The sequence below is a fragment of the Octopus sinensis genome, linkage group LG9, assembly GCF_006345805.1.
Source record: "Octopus sinensis linkage group LG9, ASM634580v1, whole genome shotgun sequence".
Taxonomy (NCBI): domain Eukaryota; kingdom Metazoa; phylum Mollusca; class Cephalopoda; order Octopoda; family Octopodidae; genus Octopus; species Octopus sinensis.
The window spans coordinates 83,826,844-83,846,843 of NC_043005.1; the positions used below are offsets into that span (position 1 = coordinate 83,826,844).

The window sequence follows — 20,000 nt, forward strand, 5'->3', positions numbered from 1 at the left end:
CTTTCCAATATAGCTCCTGGGTCAGAATAGATTCTGAGACTAATTCTGGAAAACAATCTTTACAATAAAGTCCCTCCACACAAAAGATTCTGGGTTAACCCTCAACAGTGGCATAAATACGAGAATAAAATTTGCTTCGGGGGTGCAAACCCTATGTTCAAATTTTTTTACACAAAAGGTCACTTTAAAAAAAAAATCTTAATATCGAAACAAATACAGTTATAATAATAATAACAATAATGATAATAATAATAATAATAATAATAATAATAATGATAATAATAATAATAATAATAATAATAATAATAATATAAGAAGAAGAAGAAGAAGAAGAAGAAGAAGAAAAAGAATTATTATTATTATAAATATTATTATTATTATTATTATTATTATTATTATTATTATTATTATTATTAGTAGTAGTAGTAGTAGTAGTAGTAGTAGTAGTAGTAGTATTATATTTGTACATCAGTCAAATCGGATTAATCCCATCACAGAAAATAATGTTTCAAATCAACCCAAAAATGATTTTATGCTCATTTGTTTTGGTGATGAAGCTTTTTAGAAGATCGTTTAAAGCGCTTTCATTGCCCCTGCACCACCAAATTTTAGTGGCTGTACTCGCACTGTTCCCGAGCCAATGAACAGTGGCCCCTTTGACAGTGGCTCCTTCCCCATGATACAATAATTTCTGAGACTGTCACAAGACCGTTGTTCCTACAACAAAGTCATTAGAATACACAGTGACTCTGAAAGGGGTTTCCAAGAAACAGTGTTTCTACAATTCCAAAGCATAAAATTATTTTTATCAAAATTATAAAATGTATACATTAAATAGTTTTCCTATTTCTCATTGCAGCTGAATCTCGTTTGCGATGATGCGATTCTGGCAAGGCACACCATTACCATTTTCTTCATGGGCTACCTTTTCGCCATGATCGTCTGTGGGATTTCATCAGACAGGTAAGTTTTGCGTGTCATATTTCCACGCTAGTGTGTTTTGTGTTTGCATTATATTTTATATTTTTGCGAATTTCATATGTGTGTGTGAATGTGTGTATGTGTGAGTGCGTGTGTGTGTAGTGCATGAATCTGTATATATGGTTGTGGATGTTAACTCGTGACCGAGCATAACCACTTCATAAATTCAAAACGGCCTTGCAAACGTTCTGGGATATATATTAATTGAATGCGACGCATCTGTTTCCAAGTATATATATATATATGTTTATATGCATATACATATATATATAATACATATATATATATATATATATATATATATTATATATATATATATATATATATATATATATATACAGAGAGGGAGAGGGAGGGAGAGAGAGAGCTAATGACACAGGTAAACATGCTCGGGTGTATCTGTCTGCATCCCTATCTCCATATCAACTCATCTGGATTTCTTTTATGGCTACCCTTTACTCTGAGACTCAGCCTACGAGAGGCTGACTGGCCGAGGGTACATCCGCAGTTTCCGAGTGGGACCCGCCAATATTCAATGCTGAATCGGATGGGATTACGTAGGGATCAGTTTGAGAGGTGACGAGATCGGGGGAATATGAAGGTTGCCCAGGATCGCCAGGAGAGAAATGGTCCTCCATGATAATTTATTTTTGAAGCCTCCTTACTGCATGTGTTGACTAGCGGAAGAGTAATATCAGGCGTGTTCGTACTCTGATGATCTGAATGCGAATGAATATGAGTAAAGAATTGGATAAAGCTTTACAAAAACGTGACAAACTCTGTCAAAACACGTTTTGGCTCTAAGACACGTTTGTATGTTGAATTCATCACGTAGCTTGAAAACAGTGTTTCTGTATATTTCTCCTTAATTAGTGTATAGTGATTGGTAGAAAATGCTTCTTAAATTAGAAATCCATACCTAAAATGGTTCTTAAGTGACATGAATAGATTCAGTTGGGTTTAGTGAACAATTCTGAGAAGTAATTGACGCTGGAGCAGAAAGTCTAATTAATTCCTAATTAAGTGTCTAATTAAAACTTCTTAATTTGTCTTTCCATACCCGTTTTTTTCTTACGTTTTCATTTAAGTATCACTTGTGTCTAAGGAGTAATGTTCAATGTGATTCATTACTGGAGCTTAAAGTCTAATTAAATTAGTTATTTACGCAAGTTGATTATCTCATAATTAATTAATCCATACCTAAGCATACTTAAGAATCACGTTTCATGGTATTGGGACCGTTTGTACACATATTGTGCCTTGCCAGTATTTTGGAGCTTCAAGTCTAATCAAATCAGGACTGGCTCTCAATCTAATTTCTCAACATATCAAACTATTATTAGCGCTTAATACATGTATTGTGCCCTTAAGGTAAATACTATTTATCTCTCACCAGATGAACTACTTGTTTTGCTGAATTTTACATCATGGAACAGTACATTATATATATTCTTCTATTTGTTTCAGCCATTTAACCGTGGCCGTGCTGGAGCACTGCCTTGATTGGTTTTTAGTTAAAACAAATCGACCCCATGACTTAATTTTTAAAAAATTCTGCTTCTTATTCTATAGGTCTCTTTTGCTGATGTATTTATTTATTTATTTACTTATGAATTTAATCAGATAAGTTTTAAGTTTTTCTCTTCAATCTTTTTCAGATTTGGTCGCAAGAAAGTGATAATTGTGTGTTTATTTTTGCAAGGGTCAACTGGAATAGCAATGGCTTTAATCTCCAACATTTATGCCATATATGTATTACGTTTTCTCACCGCTGTTGGTGGTGCTGGATCCTACGTTCCTTCGGTTGTTTTTGGTAAGCAAACAACAATAAAACACCAAAAATGTCCACTTTTAAATCTGAATGCAAAGTAAAGGCTGTTTGCCAACATAACGTGGCTGTCCTGAAAGGGACGATGTTACTGTTGTTTTAGCCCAAAGAAACATCGTTTTTAGCTAGTTATACGACACACTATCTGTCTCCTTGATTGCTGAACTCTCTGTTTGAAGATATAAGGACACAGAGCTTTTGTGTCGTATAGACTTTAGCTGGGTTTGATTTTACTCCTTCGACTACAACGTGTTGGGTTCTGTCTGTCAGGAAACACTTGATTCATATGTAATAAGTTTCCACAAACACCGATGTTGAATAGTTTTTTTCAAGAGGATATTATGATCCACTCGGTGAAAGGCCTTGCAGAAATCAAAGTAGATGACATCAATATTCGAGCCCTCTCTCAAAGCTCTCAAAACGTCATCAAAGTGATGCAGGAGCTGCATTAGACAGTTCCTTCCATTACCGAACCCATGTTGGTTGAGGTTCAGCAGTCTATTGTTTTCAAGAAAGGAACTACCGGCCGATCTCACTCACCTTTCAATCATCAAGGCTTTTGGGTTATTTGCCTGTTTGTTTAGGGTGTAATTTGTCGTTAAGTAAAAAATATTACGAGTTTGTAGGTAAACTCGTGGTTAAATATATATATATATAAACGGTCAGTTTGGCTTCGTAGCTGAGTAGCTTGCTACTGACTTCGGCAGAGGGAAGCAAAACACGTCTGTACATTTCAAGTGTCCATGAGTATACAACAGGCATCTTTCAGTTTCCATCTATCAAATCCACTCACAAGTCTTTGGTCAGCCCGAGACTATAGTAGAAGACACCCAAGGTCCCTTGATGCATTTTGGGGTATATTAATTTGAATACTCCCTGAATTCAAATATGTCGATACAACAGAAACGGTCGACGGCTTTCTTCGGTGAATTCAACAATTAAAGATGTGATTTTCTTTATCCCTAGTTTTGTGGTCTATTACTCTGAATTTCTTGAAATTCTTCTAAATGCTATTTAGATCTATTCGTCATCCATGAGGAATTCCTTTGGATGTGTGTTCTACTTGCATTTATTGGTGTCTGATTGCTGGATATTGTTAATCAAATTTGTTTAAAGATGAGTGCTTTATTGACATCTGCTTGGATTTTTAAATCCCTTTTTTCTTCTTACTATATATGTGAGTGTGTATGTGTATGTGCGTGTGTGTGCGTATATGTATATATGCATTTGTGTATGTATTATTCTTTTATACTATAGGCACCAGGCCCAAAGATTTTTGGGGAGGGGGCTAGTCGATTAGATCGACCTCAGAACGCAACTTAATTTATAGACCACGAAAGGATGAAAGGCAAAGTCGACCTCGGCAGCATTTGAACTCAGACTGTAAAGACAGATGAAATACTTATTTCTTTACTTCCCACAAGGGGCTAAACACAGAGGGGACAAACAAGGACAGACACATGGATTAAGTCGATTATATATCGACCCCAGTGCGTAACTGGTACTTAATTTATCGACCCCGAAAGGATGAAAGGCAAAGTTGACCTCGGCGGAATTTGAACTCAGAACGTAGCGGCAGACGAAATACTGCTAAGCATTTCGCCCGGCGTGCTTACATTCTGTATGTATGTATGTATGTATGTATGTATGTATGTATGTATGTATGTATGTATGTATGCATGTATGCATGTATATTATATATACCCTTTTTATATTATCATCTTCGTTATTGCTGTCATCATTGTTTCAAATTCTAGCTTCTGAAGTGTCTTCGGTGGACAGTAGAATGAAATCTTCCATTGCTATCGAAATGATGTTTAGCATCGGATACATGATCATATCTCTTCTGACTTACTTTGTGAGGACCTGGAGGACTTTGATGATCATAATATCAATCCCATCACTGGTGCTCGGTGTCGCCTATATCTGGTAAGTATGCATGTGTGTACGCATTCGTATATGGGTGTATGGTCAATGGATTTATGTATATGTCACTGTATGCATGTCTATGGATGTAAGTATGGCTGAGTGTATGTATCAATGTATGCAGGTATGTACGTATGAGTGTATGGGTATATATATATACGGATGGATTTAAGTATGTATGGGTGTATGGATGTATATATCTATATTTGAATGGGTGGATGTATGGATAGATGGATGGATTTCTCTCTGTGTGTATGCGCGTGTATGTGTGTGTGTGTGTGTGTGTGGACATGTGTGCTTGTAGGTACAAACCGTCATATAAGCTGGTGGCCACTAAACTTGCAACCCTAACAAGCTCGCTTGGGAAGGAGGGTGAGGGTGGGGTGGGTAATTATGTCGGACACCCTCCAGGATGAGAAACATAACCCATCAAAGGACAGCTGGGAGTGAGAAACCTTTAGGGGAAGGAAGACTCTGATAAAACACCTGTACTTTCGTTTGAATCCAATTATGTAGTTTAGTTCTTTTGGGGCAAAAGCATTCGATGTTTAGAGACGAGTAACTTAAGAAGCTTTAAATACAGGCTTCACCTGACTTTTAAACATCTTTAGTAACATCATAGGTGCAGGCGTGGCTGTGTGGTAAGATGTTTGCTTCCCAACCACATGGTTCTGGGTTCAGTCTCATTGTATGGCATCATGAACAAATGCCTATCTAGCTACCAATCTATCGATCTACCAATCTCTGTCTGATTGTATGTACGTACGTACGTACGTATGTATGTATGTATGTATGTATGTATGTATGTATGTATGTATGTATGTATGTATACATGTATGTATATATGAGTGTGTGTTTATATATGTGTGTATGTGGTTGTATTTTCCGTTTTCTATTTGCAAGTTTCCTAGACGAGTCTCCCCGATGGCTCCTCAATAAAAAGAGAACAAAAGATGCCAACATAATTCTTAGCAACATCGCCAAACTGAATAAAACAGTTTTGCCTCAAACAGAAATCGTCAACATTTCCTCATCGAACAATAAAAAAGTAGAAATCTGGAAAATGTTTACCATTCCTCAGCTTCTAAAACGGACCCTAGTTTTGATACTAAACTGGTGAGTGATATTACATTTACCATTTTCTGTATATTCTTTATCGTTTATCATTTACTCATTTCAATCATTAGACTGCGGCCATGCTGGGGCACCGCCTTGAAAAACTTTAACTTGAATTAATTGACCCCACAGAACATTTTTTATGCCTAGTGCTGATTCTGTTGATTTCTTTTAAATCATTAAGTTATAAGGACATAAACAAACCGGCACTGGTCGTAAAATGGTGGTGGTGGTGCATATAAATACATACACAAAGATACACACACACAGAGCCCTCTCTCTCTCTCTGTATATATATATAATATCTGTGTGTGTATGTATATATATATATATATATATATGTATGTATGTGTATATATATGCATGTATGTATGATGTGTGTATGTATATACATAATATATATATGCTATATATATATGCATATATATATATATATATATATATTATATATATATATATATATATATATATATATATATATATATTAATATTTGATTAATGAGAGAAACGCAATATGGAAGGTACGAAAATGTTTATTAATCACTATAGTTCTTTCGATCCATGTAGCATAGGTCCCACATGGGTGGGATTCTGAACATCTGGTTTAGGTGTATCAATCGGCGCAGGTGTGTGTCTGCTCGGGTGATTTCAATAGGTATCTCGCTAAAATAAACTCTGTTTCACAAGATCTCTTCTAGGCCTTCGTGTATAGAAATGGCAACTTAAGGAACACAGCTTCATTCTTATAGAAGATCCATAACAAATATCAGATACGAAAAGAAACAAATACACTATACATCAAAATAGTATATACATATATGATGGGCTTCTTTCAGTTTCCGTCTATCAAGTCCACTCACATGGCTTTAGTCAGCCCATGGTTAGGGTAGAAGATACTTTCTCAAACTACCACGCACTAAGACTGAACCTGGAGCCATGTGTTTGGGAGCAAGCTTCTTACCACGCAGCCATGCATGCACTTATATTGATCAGAATGATGCAGATATTTGTGGAAGTTTTCTTGCAAGAAATTCATGTAGAGTCAAACTTGAGAGAATATCAAAGATACTAAGTGTGCAAGGATGCTTACATGAAGATGAATTAAAGGAATTCTTTTTAGAGCAAAGCAAAGAATGATAAAATGAGAAGTAAAACTTAGTTGACCCTTTTGATATCAAGCCACATGAGAATGTCCCTTGTTGTATCATACAGACTTCCTGTTTGATCTAATTTGAAAATTTCCATTAAAATTTCATGTTTATTTGTGTTCCAGTCTTAATTATGGGCACCTCATTTTATTAAATTCTTCATTATTTTGAAAATTAGTTGAAACAAAACTAACGTATTTTAACACCATGGTAACGAAAGTGTTAAGTCAGAATAAGCTGTCTTATGTCTCTAAAAGTAGGTTATTAAAGTAGTGGCCAACTCTCTGACAGGTTTGTGATCAAGCCTGCGTCAGTGGAGACTTCCGGCATTCTCAGCCCTTCGACCACAGTGCATCTGGGGCAACACCTTTTCTGTTCTGTCTGCGGGGGACCATGAGGCAAACTGACAAACCTTTTTAGATATTTCTTTTATGTGAAGACTAAGGATATGATTTAGGCAGGGCCCTTCATCAAATTTAGAAAACTATATCACTATGAATTACCGAAGGCTAACAAGTGTAAGAGACAACAGACAAATCAGTGAATTATGCTTATCACGAAATATTTTTCTACTCCATAAACATAAACATCACATACACACATAAACAAACACGCCACATAAACATATAAACCATTTACTCAGCATTTATCCAACACACTAAAGTTAACTCTGTCTCAGTTGTTAAGTTGTCTTAGTTGTCTATATAAGACAGTTAGTTGTATAGCTTTACTCGCTGTTGGTCAGCAACTTTTATGCAATCATCCATATATAAAATATTTCATTTCTATTATATAGGATAACTATAAGCTTGGTATATTACGGCCTTACTCTTAATGTTGGCAAATTGTATGGCAATCTCTATATGAATTTTTTTTTGAATTCGGTTGTCGAGTTTCCAGCCTACATTCTGTGCCTCCTTCTGTTAAACCGAATTGGAAGAAGAAAATTGCATTCCAGCCTGATGATTTTGGCTGGAGTCATGTGTATTGCTGGAATATTTCCCGTCCTCTATGGCACTAAAGGTAAACAAATCATTATTGTTGTTGTTGTTTTTCTTTTTATCACAGGTTTTGTTAGAACTGGTATTTTGCATGCGTAGCGGGCTTGCTACCTAGAACCTACGGTAAATGCTAACCAGTCTTTACAGCTACCTAATACTTACCTGATTATTCTGGCCGTGCCAAGGAGGCAAACCTTTTGTAACAGTTCTACTGGGCACTCTATTCTGATTTCCTTTATATTCCTTTTGATGACTTCTGATACTGTCCCCGTGAACTCAACAATAATTGGTATTATCTTCAACTTCTTCATTTTCCATAGTCGGACGATTTCGTACTTAAAAGGGTTGTATTTATGTTTTAGCCTTCCTTCTTGACTATTCGTTGGTAAAAAAGACATGCTACATCAACTATATAGCACATATGGTGCATCTTGTTGACCACCACTAGGTTCGGTCTGTTATGCCCTAGCACTTGATCTGTTTGGGTTGGAAAATCCCAGAGAGTTTTGCAAGTCTCCAACTCCGCCACTCTCTTCGGTTTGTGCTCATACCACGTCTTGCCTCTCTCTAGCCCCCACTTTTCGCGCAGTGTCCAGTGTAGCACTTTCGCTACCTGGTCGTGTCGCCACAACTTGCAGTAGTTTGGGGCAAGTCTAGGACATTCGTTCCTCATATGGACAATTGTTTCATTCACTCTATTTCAGATGCGGCACAGCAGAGACTCTTGCTCATTCATAAGGTTGATCCTCCAATTCATGGCCAAAACTTGGTCTTGCGCTGCCAGTATAGTGCTCCGGTCTCTTTTTTTAGGGTTCCTTTCATCAGCCAATCCCACCTGTTTTTTTTGCAGCAACTTCTGTTGTGGTTACATGGAATTGACTGTGTTGGTCATTCCTGTGTAATTCTTCTTCATGTCCTTTTTGCACTTCTTCATCTATTTTTCCATTTTTTCTCTGCTTTTAATTATCCTTCATTCGTAACTGACACTAGCAAAGTTTCCTTCTTTTGGGCTAAGTATCTCATTAAGCTCTCGAGTTCAATACGCACGCAGTCTTCCACACTTATCAGTCCCCTTCCTCCATTTGCCCTCTTCATGTATAGACGATAAGTGTCTGCACGTGGATGATGGGCTCCATGCATCATTAGGAGCTTTCTTGACTTCCTGTCCCTCTCCTTTAGCTTCTCCTCTGTCCACTTCAGGATTCCAGTGCCATATCGAACTACTGCGACTGCGCATGAGTTTACTGCCGGATTTAGGTTTCTGACATTCAGCTTTGAAGCCAATATTTTTCTCACTCGCCACAGGTACTCTCTTTTTGTTTTTCTCTTCAAACCGTTGTGTTTGATTCCATCTGCCTCAGATATTCCCAGGTATCTATAGCAGGATTTAGGTTAAATTACCTTCATCAGCAATCTATATGCTGCAACAATAACAACAGCCCGAGTAATCTTGTTAGTTTCAGTTATATTTCTCGTCTAGAACAGCCCAAGGACCGAATCTATCTTTTCAGTTTCAACTTTGAGCTTACGTCGATCAATGTACCTCTGATTGAGGAGTCCTTGATCCTGGTCTTCTCTAATATATCAGCACAGCATCCTCCCTATATCTTGTCAGTCATCATCGTATCCTTGTGCTATAGCTCTTCCTATTACTTCTGCTTCATTTCTTGAGAATGCATTTACATTTACACTTTGTTCTATGTCTTCGCTGCCGTTATTTATTTCTCTGTTCTCGCTGGGAACGTTATCCGTTCGAGAAGTATTATTTCTATTTTCTACTTTCCTTTCTATCTCTTCAATTTCCATATCTGTTAACCACCCTTTTGCTCTTATTGTTCTTGCCTGGCCGGCTAGCCGTTGCTCACTTATTTCGAAGAGTCCTATTTCATTCCATTTTGCTTTCGTGTGTTGTCGGAATCCCCTTCTCTTGGGTTCACTCCTGATCCAGCATTCAATTACCGTTCAGTTTGTCTCCTTATCCCACCTTCTTCTCTGCCTCTGGCTTTGTGTATAAGCAGTCCCTGGATGACGACCGGCCCTGCGCTGCTCAATCACAGGCCACCTTCCGGGCGAAAGGCTTTCACTTTTGTTTCCAATCTTTTAGTAAACATTTTCTCTCAACATTGATGTTTGTGTTTTAAGATTAGCCACCAAGTGGTATTGTGAATGAGACTAGGGAGATAAAAACTGTAGAGAAGCCCGCATATCGAAATCAGCCATTCTACCACAATATTGAATAATAAAACTTCCATTTAACCCAGTGCTTCCATCATTCTATCCAAACTCTTTTAGTATAACAGGATCATTGCTGCACCAAACAAAATGCTTAGTGGCATTTCTTCCGGTTTGCATTCTGGGTTCAAATCCTGACATGGTCGTTTTTGCCTTTCATTCTTTCAGGATCAAAAATCTAAAGAACCAGTCAAGCACTGGGTTTGATATGTTCCGTATGATCAAATGGTTCCTTGCTCCGAGCTTCACTGGGGACACAAGTTCACATGTGGTCCCCAGTCACGTGCACACAAACACACACTTTGGGATAGTGGGATCCATTAACAGCTCGTCTTGCTGTTGATTGTTGACCATCGCAGAGGATCCACTGACCAAGTCACTGTCAATTATTGAAGGAGACATAGCCTGGGTTCCAAGGGAGTTTCTAGAGACATGCTTCAAAAAAAGCTAAGGGGTGACTCACTCCTTGTGGGCTTTCAGCATGTTGGGTACCAACTCACGATTTGTGAGGGCCTGTGCTTTCTGAATGTGACTGGTTAGATGAAAACTGTAGAGGAGCCCACTTATAGAAATTATGTACAGCTGAGTCAGCCATTGTCATTTTGATTTTACCTGAGAATTATATTAAGGGTCAACGTGTCTGTGAAATACCGAAAAGGCCTTTTTTGTTGTTTTTACTTAAGAATTCTGCCTTTTATCTTTTTCTTTTTCAGCCCATCGATGGATAGTAACTGCTAGTTCAATATTGGGCCGTTTGTTTATCACTGCAGCTTTTGGAATTGTGTATTTATACACTTTGGAATTATATCCAACTTGTATAAGAAACGGTGCATTGGGAACTTTGTCCACCCTTGCACGTTTTGGCGGTGCTTTGGCACCTTACACTTTCAATCTGGTAAGTATTTAGATTATTTCAGACTTGCTATTTGTTTTGCTGTTCGCCCCTTTTGTTAGTCCACCCATCGTGGAACCAGCTCAACTAGTAAAGAGACAGAGCTAGGCTTATCTTTCTATGAATTTACATAATAACATACGAATAAGGAAATATTATCCATCAGACCAGGCACAATAGCTATAAACCTTTGTTACTGTATTTGGGATGAAATACACGGTATTTGTTGTGTAATCGACCGTGCGAAGTGAGGTGACGAGAATGGCTCCTTTGCACATGACACGGTCGATACAATAAATATGAAAAGGATAAATGCGTATATGAGCCAGAAGTTAAAGAGAGACACAATCGGGTAGAATGTTTAAGAGTAGATTTTATTGATAGGTTAACATGTGTGTCTGTGTGTGCGATAAGTACAGAGCATTGAAAGAGTCTATAATATGACGTTAGAAGAATGTTCAGACACAAGGATGATAAATACTAGTTCGTAGTCAAGGTACACGATAGTTGAAATGCTGTATCAAGAAGTTGCGGCGATGATGCAGAGCCGGAGCGGTACGTGTCGTACGAAGTTGTGGCTGTAATGCTGCTGCCTGGGTTACTTGGTACAGGAGTTCTCGCAGGTTGTATTTGCTGTTGACCATGGTGAAGTGATTCACGATCAGTGTTGTGTTAGAACCTGTGCGAGTGTTGCTTATTGCTGTGTACGTAGAGAGATGGTGTTGACGAAGTTAAGAAGATGATGGCGACAGAGATGGAGGTTTCTGAATGCTGCTGGACGAAGTTGATGAGTCTCCATGTGGCTGCTGTTGTGTTGTCGCTGGAACTGGTTGTGTCCTGTGTGGTCAGTTGGTTATCAATTTATGTAGCGGGAATATATAGTTAGTACAAGGTGTTGATGTGGCTGCGTGTATGTTATTACAATAGTTCATAAAGAGATGAAGAATAAATTCAAGACTTATATATTTACTACGATGATAATACATAGAATCAAAATGTAGAATCTAGTTGAATGATGCAAGAAAGTTCAGAGATAGAAAATGTAGAAATTACAGCTAAGAGGTGGTTTTCAGACATGTGGCGTAGAGAAATAGACGGACATAGCAATGACGTGAATGGCTCTAAGTCTAATCGACTAAGAAGTGAAAAGCTGGCTTAGCAAGCTGTTTTTATTAATGGAACGCTTGACATTCTAGAAACTTCCAAGAGAAACATTAAGCTTCTTGAATAATTATGAACCACGTCTCATGACACAGATGCTTCGAGAAACTTAGAAAAGAGGGGTTACTCTATAATCTTTCTTGCAGGGGAGATCATTCAACTATTTAGCTACGTAGACCACTACAATAACAATGACATAGCAGTATAGCAAAAGAGATCGATAGAATAAATCCGAGGATTTAAAAAAGTGCTGAGGTTGATTCATTCCACAAAACTTTCTTCAAGGCAATGCCTCAGCATGGCCACAGACTAATGGCTGAAACAAAAGATAAGAGATATATATATGTGCAAATATATATTCTTGTATTCATTTATTCTTTTACTTGTTTCAGTCATTTGACTGTGGCCATGCTGGAGCATCTTTAATCGAACCAATTGATCTCAGGACTGATTCTTTGTCAACCTAGTATTTATTCTATCGGTCTCTACCGCCGAACTGCTAAGTTACGGGGACATAATCACACCAACATCGGTTGTCAAACGATGGTGGGGGACAATCAAAGATACACAAATGCATACATACACACATACATTCATGCATATATATATATATATCCTTCTCTCTCTTACCCTCTTGCGACTTGCTGCCTCAGCCATTCTGTTTCCATCGCCCGCTTGTTCAACATGTGTCTCCTCACTGAAAAGGTAATTATTTTTCCACGCTTGCTGACATTGTTTTTGTGTCTCTCTTTTTGTCTCAAAGCCGTAGGGCGCCTGTGTCATCCGTGTTTTTAACCGTTACTGTCTCAAAAAAAGATTTTTTCGTTTCATGTTCGTCTCTGTTGCGTTGCATTCTTTCCTTCTGTGGCTGGCTGATTCAGAGCGGATCTCAGAATTAAACAGCCGAAATCTGCGATGAGGGATCAGTTTCTGACTGAAGAATGAAGGCTTTGAATGACCCGTTTGTCTTTTTGTTCGTCCCTTCGTGTATTTCATGTTATTTATTTATGTAAAGGTTTATTATATATATATAAATATATATATATATATATATATATATATATATATATATATATATATATATATAATATATATATATATATATATATATATATATATTAGTCAATTTAGGGTAGCAAAAAAATTCAATAGAAATTTAACGCTACCAGCGGCCTGGTGGAAAAGAGAAAATAGTCATCGACTAAATATATAAATATAACAATTTAGGAGTGACCCTAACAGGTCACTCGTCCACCAGAAAGAGCAGCCATAACTCACACCGCCAAGTAGTAGTAATTCAGAAATTAGGTGAAAATTTAAAAACATTTACCCTAATTCATCTTTTAGACGTTGCAACGTTTCTGTGTCATTAATGATTAAATTAGCTTAATTAAATTAAATTAAATTAAATTAAATTAAATTAAATTATGGCTGCTCTTTCTGGTGGACGAGTGACCTGTTAGGGTCACTCCTAAATTGTTATATTTATATATTTAGTCGATGACTATTTTCTCTTTTCCACCAGGCCGCTGGTAGCGATAAATTTCTATTGAATTTTTTTGCTACCCTAAATTGACTAATTGATAATTTTCTGAATAATTCTGAGATTGAATCGGCAGTTTATATTTACTGCTGATAAGTTTGGCGCGAATACGTCAGTCTTGAAAATTTTAAGACAGATATTCCGTAGGCATCGATACAGACGCCTCGTGTATATTTGTCTCTCCCAGGTTTTTTACTGATGAAGTGTAACCTATGGTAGATTAGCTTAATTTAATTTAATTAAGCTAATTTAATCATTAATGACACAGAAACGTTGCAACGTCTAAAAGATGAATTAGGGTAAATGTTTTTAAATTTTCACCTAATTTCTGAATTACTACTACTTGGCGGTGTGAGTTATGGCTGCTCTTTCTGGTGGACGAGTGACCTGTTAGGGTCACTCCTAAATTGTTATATATATATATATATATATCAGTGTCAAGTCTCCGCTTGGAGCTACTGGTAACATGTAACCCAGTACAACCTGTTACATGGTCGGGTCGTTGGCGACTAAACTGGCAACCCCACCAAGATTTCTTGGTGAGGAGGGTGATTTGGACACCCAGCAGGACTAAAAACAAAACCTGTCAAAGGGCAGAGGAACTCTCTCATGAGTCAATGGCCATCCAAAAACCTACATAAATCCGGAGTGGAGCCCCTAAGGCGGTTGGATTGCGCCATGCGTGCCACCTTCCGGCAGCTCCTGCATCCTGGTCTACCCCCAGCCGTCTTGACTTTGTCTTGCCACTGGATCCGGCGCACCAGGACGAGAGAGTGAGGCTGATCCTGCGCAAGTCACCCTCACTATAATCCAAGTCACGCGCACGTCATGACATCATGACACCAACATCACAAAGTTCTGTGGCGATGGGGAAACGGCGAAGTAGCAGGTGAGGATACACTGGGAGCTGCAGTCGTGAACCCACACACAAGCGGCTCAGGACATGTGGTCGCCCCTCACTGAACTGAGGCAGCAGTGATGTCCGGCAGCCTCCTGAGTGACCGAGCAGCCCTCTTCAGGATCGCTCTGCTCGCCTCCGCAGCATGAGGACGGGGCTAGAAAAGGTTGCCCTAAACATGGCCTACCTCACCTCAACCTGGTCAGCAAACCGCGGCTGGCGGGGATCCTTTCCAAGCGGTCGAAACAAAGAAAGAAAACGAACAAAGGTGCTCACTTTCGCAACTTGGAACGTGAGAACTCTGCTTGACAACACCAAAGCGGACAGACCAGAGAGACGAACTGCCCTGGTGGCCAGAGAACTGAGCCGATACAATGTCGATATCGCAGCACTGAGCGAGACCCGCCTTGCGGACAAAGGCCAGCTGACAGAGACAGGCGGCGGCTACACTTTCTTTTGGAGTGGTCACAGCAGCGAAGAGCGTCGTGAGGCTGGTGTTGGTTTTGCCATAAAGTCAGTACACGTGCGGAAACTAGGAAAGCTCCCCCGAGGGTATCAACGATCGGCTGATGAAGATGCAGCTCCAACTTGGAAACAAGACTAGTGCGACCATCATCAGTGCTTACACCCCCACCATGACCAACCCTGAAGAAGTTAAGGACAGGTTCTATGAAGAACTCGACTCCCTCATCACGTCAGCCCAGCCTGGGAAGTTCATCCTCCTTGGGCACTTTAACGCCCGTGTCGGGACTGACCACCAAGCCTGGCATCGCGTACTGGGAAAGCAAGGAATCGGAAAGTGCAACAACAACGGGCAGCTCCTCCTGCGGGCGTGCGCTTCTCATGATCTTACCATCGCCAACACCTTGTTCCGTCTGCCAACACGCAACAAGACATCATGGATGCATCCACGCTCCAAATACTGGCATTTGATAGATTACGTCATCGTCAGGGCGAAAGACAGACGGGACGTGAGACTGGTCAAAGCCATGTGTGGAGCTGATTGCTGGACGGACCATCGCCTCATCATCTCCAGGATGGATTTCTACATCCAACCTAAGAGAAGACCACGGGGTCAGAAAGTGACGAGGAAGCTTAACATCACGAAATTAAAGAAGCAGCTGACTGCACAAGATCTCCAGTTACGTATGGACAGCAAACTGTTGGACATTCGGAATGACCAGTCCAGCATCGATGAGCAGTGGGAATCATTCAGGGACACGGTTCATTCCATCGCCCTTGAAACTCTAGGCCAAGTCGCGAGGAACCACCAGGACTGGTTCGACGAAAATGACCAGGAAATCCAAAAGCTCCTGGAAGAAAAACGCCGTCTGCTGCGGACCCACCAAAATGACACCACCTGCACGGCAAAGAAGGCTGCTTTCAACAACATTCGCAGCACAGTCCAGGCAAAACTCCACCTCATGCAAGACGCATGGTTAAGCGCCAAGGCGGATGAGATTCAGGGATACGCAGACAAACACGACACCAAGAAATTCTACGAGGCGCTGAAAGCTGTCTATGGACCGCAGTCCTCCTTTGGATCAACCCTCCCTGCTCAGCTCGGATGGAACCTCACTCCTGACTAACAAGAGGCTGATCCTGGAGAGATGGGCGGAGCATTTCAACATCGTGCTCAACCGACCAGCCCAGATCAAAGAGGAAGCCATCGCACGACTCCCCCAGGTGCCGACAAACCACGAGCTGGCTGTTCCCCCTGCAGTCGAGGAAGTGAGCAGAGCCATCAAAAAAATGTCCACCGGCAAAGCTCCAGGCTCTGACGCCATCCCTGCAGAGGTGTTCAGGTCGGGCGGCCCCACCATGATCAGTCAGCTCACCAGCCTGTTCCAGTCGATGTGGGACAAGGAACAACTCCCTCAAGATTTCCGGGACGCAACAATCGTCCACATTTATAAGCGGAAAGGAGATCGGCAGTCCTGCGACAACCACCGAGGAATCTCCCTCTTGTCCATAGCAGGCAAGATCCTGGCCCGAGTCCTGCTTGACCGACTTCTGGAACACTTGGAGCAAGGCCTTCTCCCTGAGAGCCAGTGTGGCTTCCGCGCGGGTCGAGGGACCACTGACATGATATTCGCCGCCCGCCAGCTCCAGGAGAAATGCATGGAGCAGCACCTTGACCTCTACATGACCTTTGTTGACCTCACCAGGGCTTTCGATACAGTCAGTCGGGAGGGGCGCTGGAAGGTCATGGGAAAATTTGGTTGCCCCAGCAAATTTATTGCAATTGTCCACCAGTTCCACGACGGAATGACAGCCAGAGTCCTTGAAGACGGCAATTCATCTTGAAGTCTTCCAGGTGACTAACGGAGTCAGGCAGGGCTGTGTCCTGGCCCCAACACTGTTCAGCATCATGTTCTCGGCAATGCTGTCCGACGCCTTCAGGGACTGCAAGTCCGGTATCGACATCAAGTACAGGACGGACGGGAAATTTTTCAACTCCAGAAGATTGCAGGCCGTCACAAAGGTGAGGGAGACAGTCGTCAGAGACTTTCTCTTTGCTGACGACTGCGCCCTTAACGCAATCGATGAGCAGGAGATGCAGCTCGGGATGGACAGGTTCTCATCAGCCTGTGACAACTTCGGTTTCACCATCAGTACCAAGAAAACCGAAGTGATGTTTCAGCCAGCCCCCGGCAAACAATACCATGAACCTCAGATAAAGGTGAACGGACGGATCCTACGAGCGGTGGAAAACTTCACCTATCTGGGCAGCACTCTCTCCTGCAATGCCAACATAGATGCTGAAATCATCAACTGAATCTCCAAGGCAAGCAGCGCGTTTGGGAGACTGCGAAAGAAAGTCTGAGAGCGGAGAGGAATCAGCCTCAACACCAAGCTGAAAGTCTACCGGGCAGTCGTGCTTACCACCCTATTATACGGCTGTGAGACGTGGACTGCTTACCGATAAACCACTTCCACCTCAGGTGTCTTCGGAACCTCCGTCACATCCGCTGGCAGGACAAAGTCCCAGACACGGAAGTTCTGAAGCAGGCAGATCTCCCTAGCACCATCACGATCATGCACAAGGCCCAGCTGAGATGGGCAGGCCACGTCTCGCACATGTCCGACACTCGCATCCCAAAACAGCTCTTCTACGGTGAACTCAGCCAGGGCAAACGTAAAGTCGGAGGGCAGAAGAAGCGCTTCAAGGACAGCCTCAAAGTCTCTCTCAAAGACTTCCCCATCGGCATAGAGACTTGGGAGACACTTGCTGCCGACCGCTCATCCTGGCGCAGCGCAATCACCACAGGAGCAAAGACAGCTGAGGAGAGACGGATTCAGTCAGCAGAACAGAAACGCCAGATGCGGAAAGCCAGAACCACCTGCGCCAATAGCACAGCCCCTACCCACTTCTGCCTCACCTGTGGGAGGGGCTTCCTTGCCCGGATTGGCCTCACCAGCCACCTCCGGTCTCATAGCAGCAATTCCACCAAATGATGTCAATGGTCATCTTTGAACCCGAAGGACGAACATTAATATATATATGTATATATATATATATATATATATATATATGCTTAAGGTGACCCACTCTACGCGTGGGTAAGAGTGTGGTTGTTACTTTCTGTTGCTTCCTTTCAACACGTAAAAAGCACCATAAGAACGTGGCCGATGGCAGCGCCGCCTTGACTGGCTTCTGTGCCGGTGGCACGTAAAAAGCACCAACCGATTGTGGCCGCTGCCAGCACCCCTGGCACCTGTGCCGGCGGCACGAAAAAAGCACTCACTACACTCACAGAGTGGTTGGTGTTAGGAAGGGCATCCACCTGTAGAAACACTGCCAGATCAGACTGGAGCCTGGTGCAGCCTCCTGGCTTCCCAGACCCCTGTCAAACCGTCCAACCCGTGCTAGCACGGAAAACGGACGTTAAACGATGATGATGATGATTCTCCCTCTTTGTTTCTCTCTCCTTTCTCTCTCCCTTTCCCACTCTCTTACTCTTCCTTTCTCTCGGACTCTCCCTCGCTTTCTCTTACTCTCTATCTTTATCTATCTCTCTCCATTTATAAACAACAAAAGATCTTAAGTAAGTTGAGAAATAAAATATTTAGAAAGATCAATCATAAATATCAGGCAGTGACAACGGAAAGGTCTGCTTCAAAGCAGACAGCAAAACACTAACATTTAAAAGGGACAGACAAAATTGCGAGCTGAATAAAAATAATAAAATATTGGAAACCAAAGTTTGAAGGGATAGAATCTGAGGATAGTAGAGTCACCATGGTTGGCATTTCTTAACGACGGACAGCAACGTATTGACAGTTCAACGGCTGGCGTAAAATTTGAACTTGATGTAAAATAAAATTCGTAAACACCAAGTTTTGAAGTGATTCTTTCTCACGGTAGTAGACTCACCATGGCAAGCATTCAAAACTTCTTCATCATGGACGGCAACATATTGACGATTAAAAGGCTGGTGCAAATTTTTTAGCTTGATGTAACAGAGAATTGCTAAACACCCGTTCCTTTAAATTTTAATCCCCTTCCAGCCCCATTTAGACCCCTTTTCACATTTTAGTTAATATAACCCGATTTCATTCGGGTCTACTGGGGCCACATTTTATAAGATGAGGAAAAAATAGTTGTCATGCAAACTTGCCAGCACTTTTAACATAGGTGTGCATATTTTCAGCTGAATCGACCGACTACGTAATGCACACATTATATATATATATATATGTGTATATATATATATATATATATATGTGTGTGTGTGTGTGTGTGTGTGTGTGTGTGTGTGTGTGTGTGTGTGTGTGTGTGTGTGTGTGGGTGTTCACGCATTATATATACAAATGAGATATATATCTGTATAAATTAAATTAGAGATAAAACCACTAATAGGCAAATCAAACAGTGAAAAACCAAAAGCAAAAACATTAAAAAAAAATATAATATAGAAAATATAGAAAATATAAAATTGAAAAATTTAAATTATTTAAATTGAAAATAAAAATTATTAACTTATATTTATAATTTGTTTAAAAATATATATAACTATGTAAAAGTATGAAACAGTTTAATATACATAAATACAGATATATACACTTTGTATATATACATATTTATATATAGAACACACATACACACACACATACATTATATATACATATTTATATATAGAACACACACACACACACACACATACATTATATATACATATTTATATATAGAACACACACACACACATACATTATATATACATATTTATATATAGAACACACACACACACACACACACACACACACACATAT

At 40.4% G+C, this 20,000-nt stretch overlaps 1 protein-coding gene across 2 annotated transcripts in view; it reads left to right on the forward strand.

Moving 5' to 3' along the window:
• LOC115215837 (organic cation transporter-like protein) overlaps positions 1–20,000 on the forward strand; it is a 95,303-nt gene that overhangs the window by 71,123 nt on the left and 4,180 nt on the right. For both annotated transcript variants that reach the window (XM_029785167.2, XM_029785165.2), the window contains exons 3-8: positions 860–963; positions 2,640–2,794; positions 4,567–4,738; positions 5,639–5,851; positions 7,796–8,022; positions 10,946–11,127. In XM_029785167.2, coding sequence (XP_029641027.1) covers positions 860–963; positions 2,640–2,794; positions 4,567–4,738; positions 5,639–5,851; positions 7,796–8,022; positions 10,946–11,127 — 1,053 coding nt within the window. The remainder of the gene's footprint in view (positions 1–859; positions 964–2,639; positions 2,795–4,566; positions 4,739–5,638; positions 5,852–7,795; positions 8,023–10,945; positions 11,128–20,000) is intronic.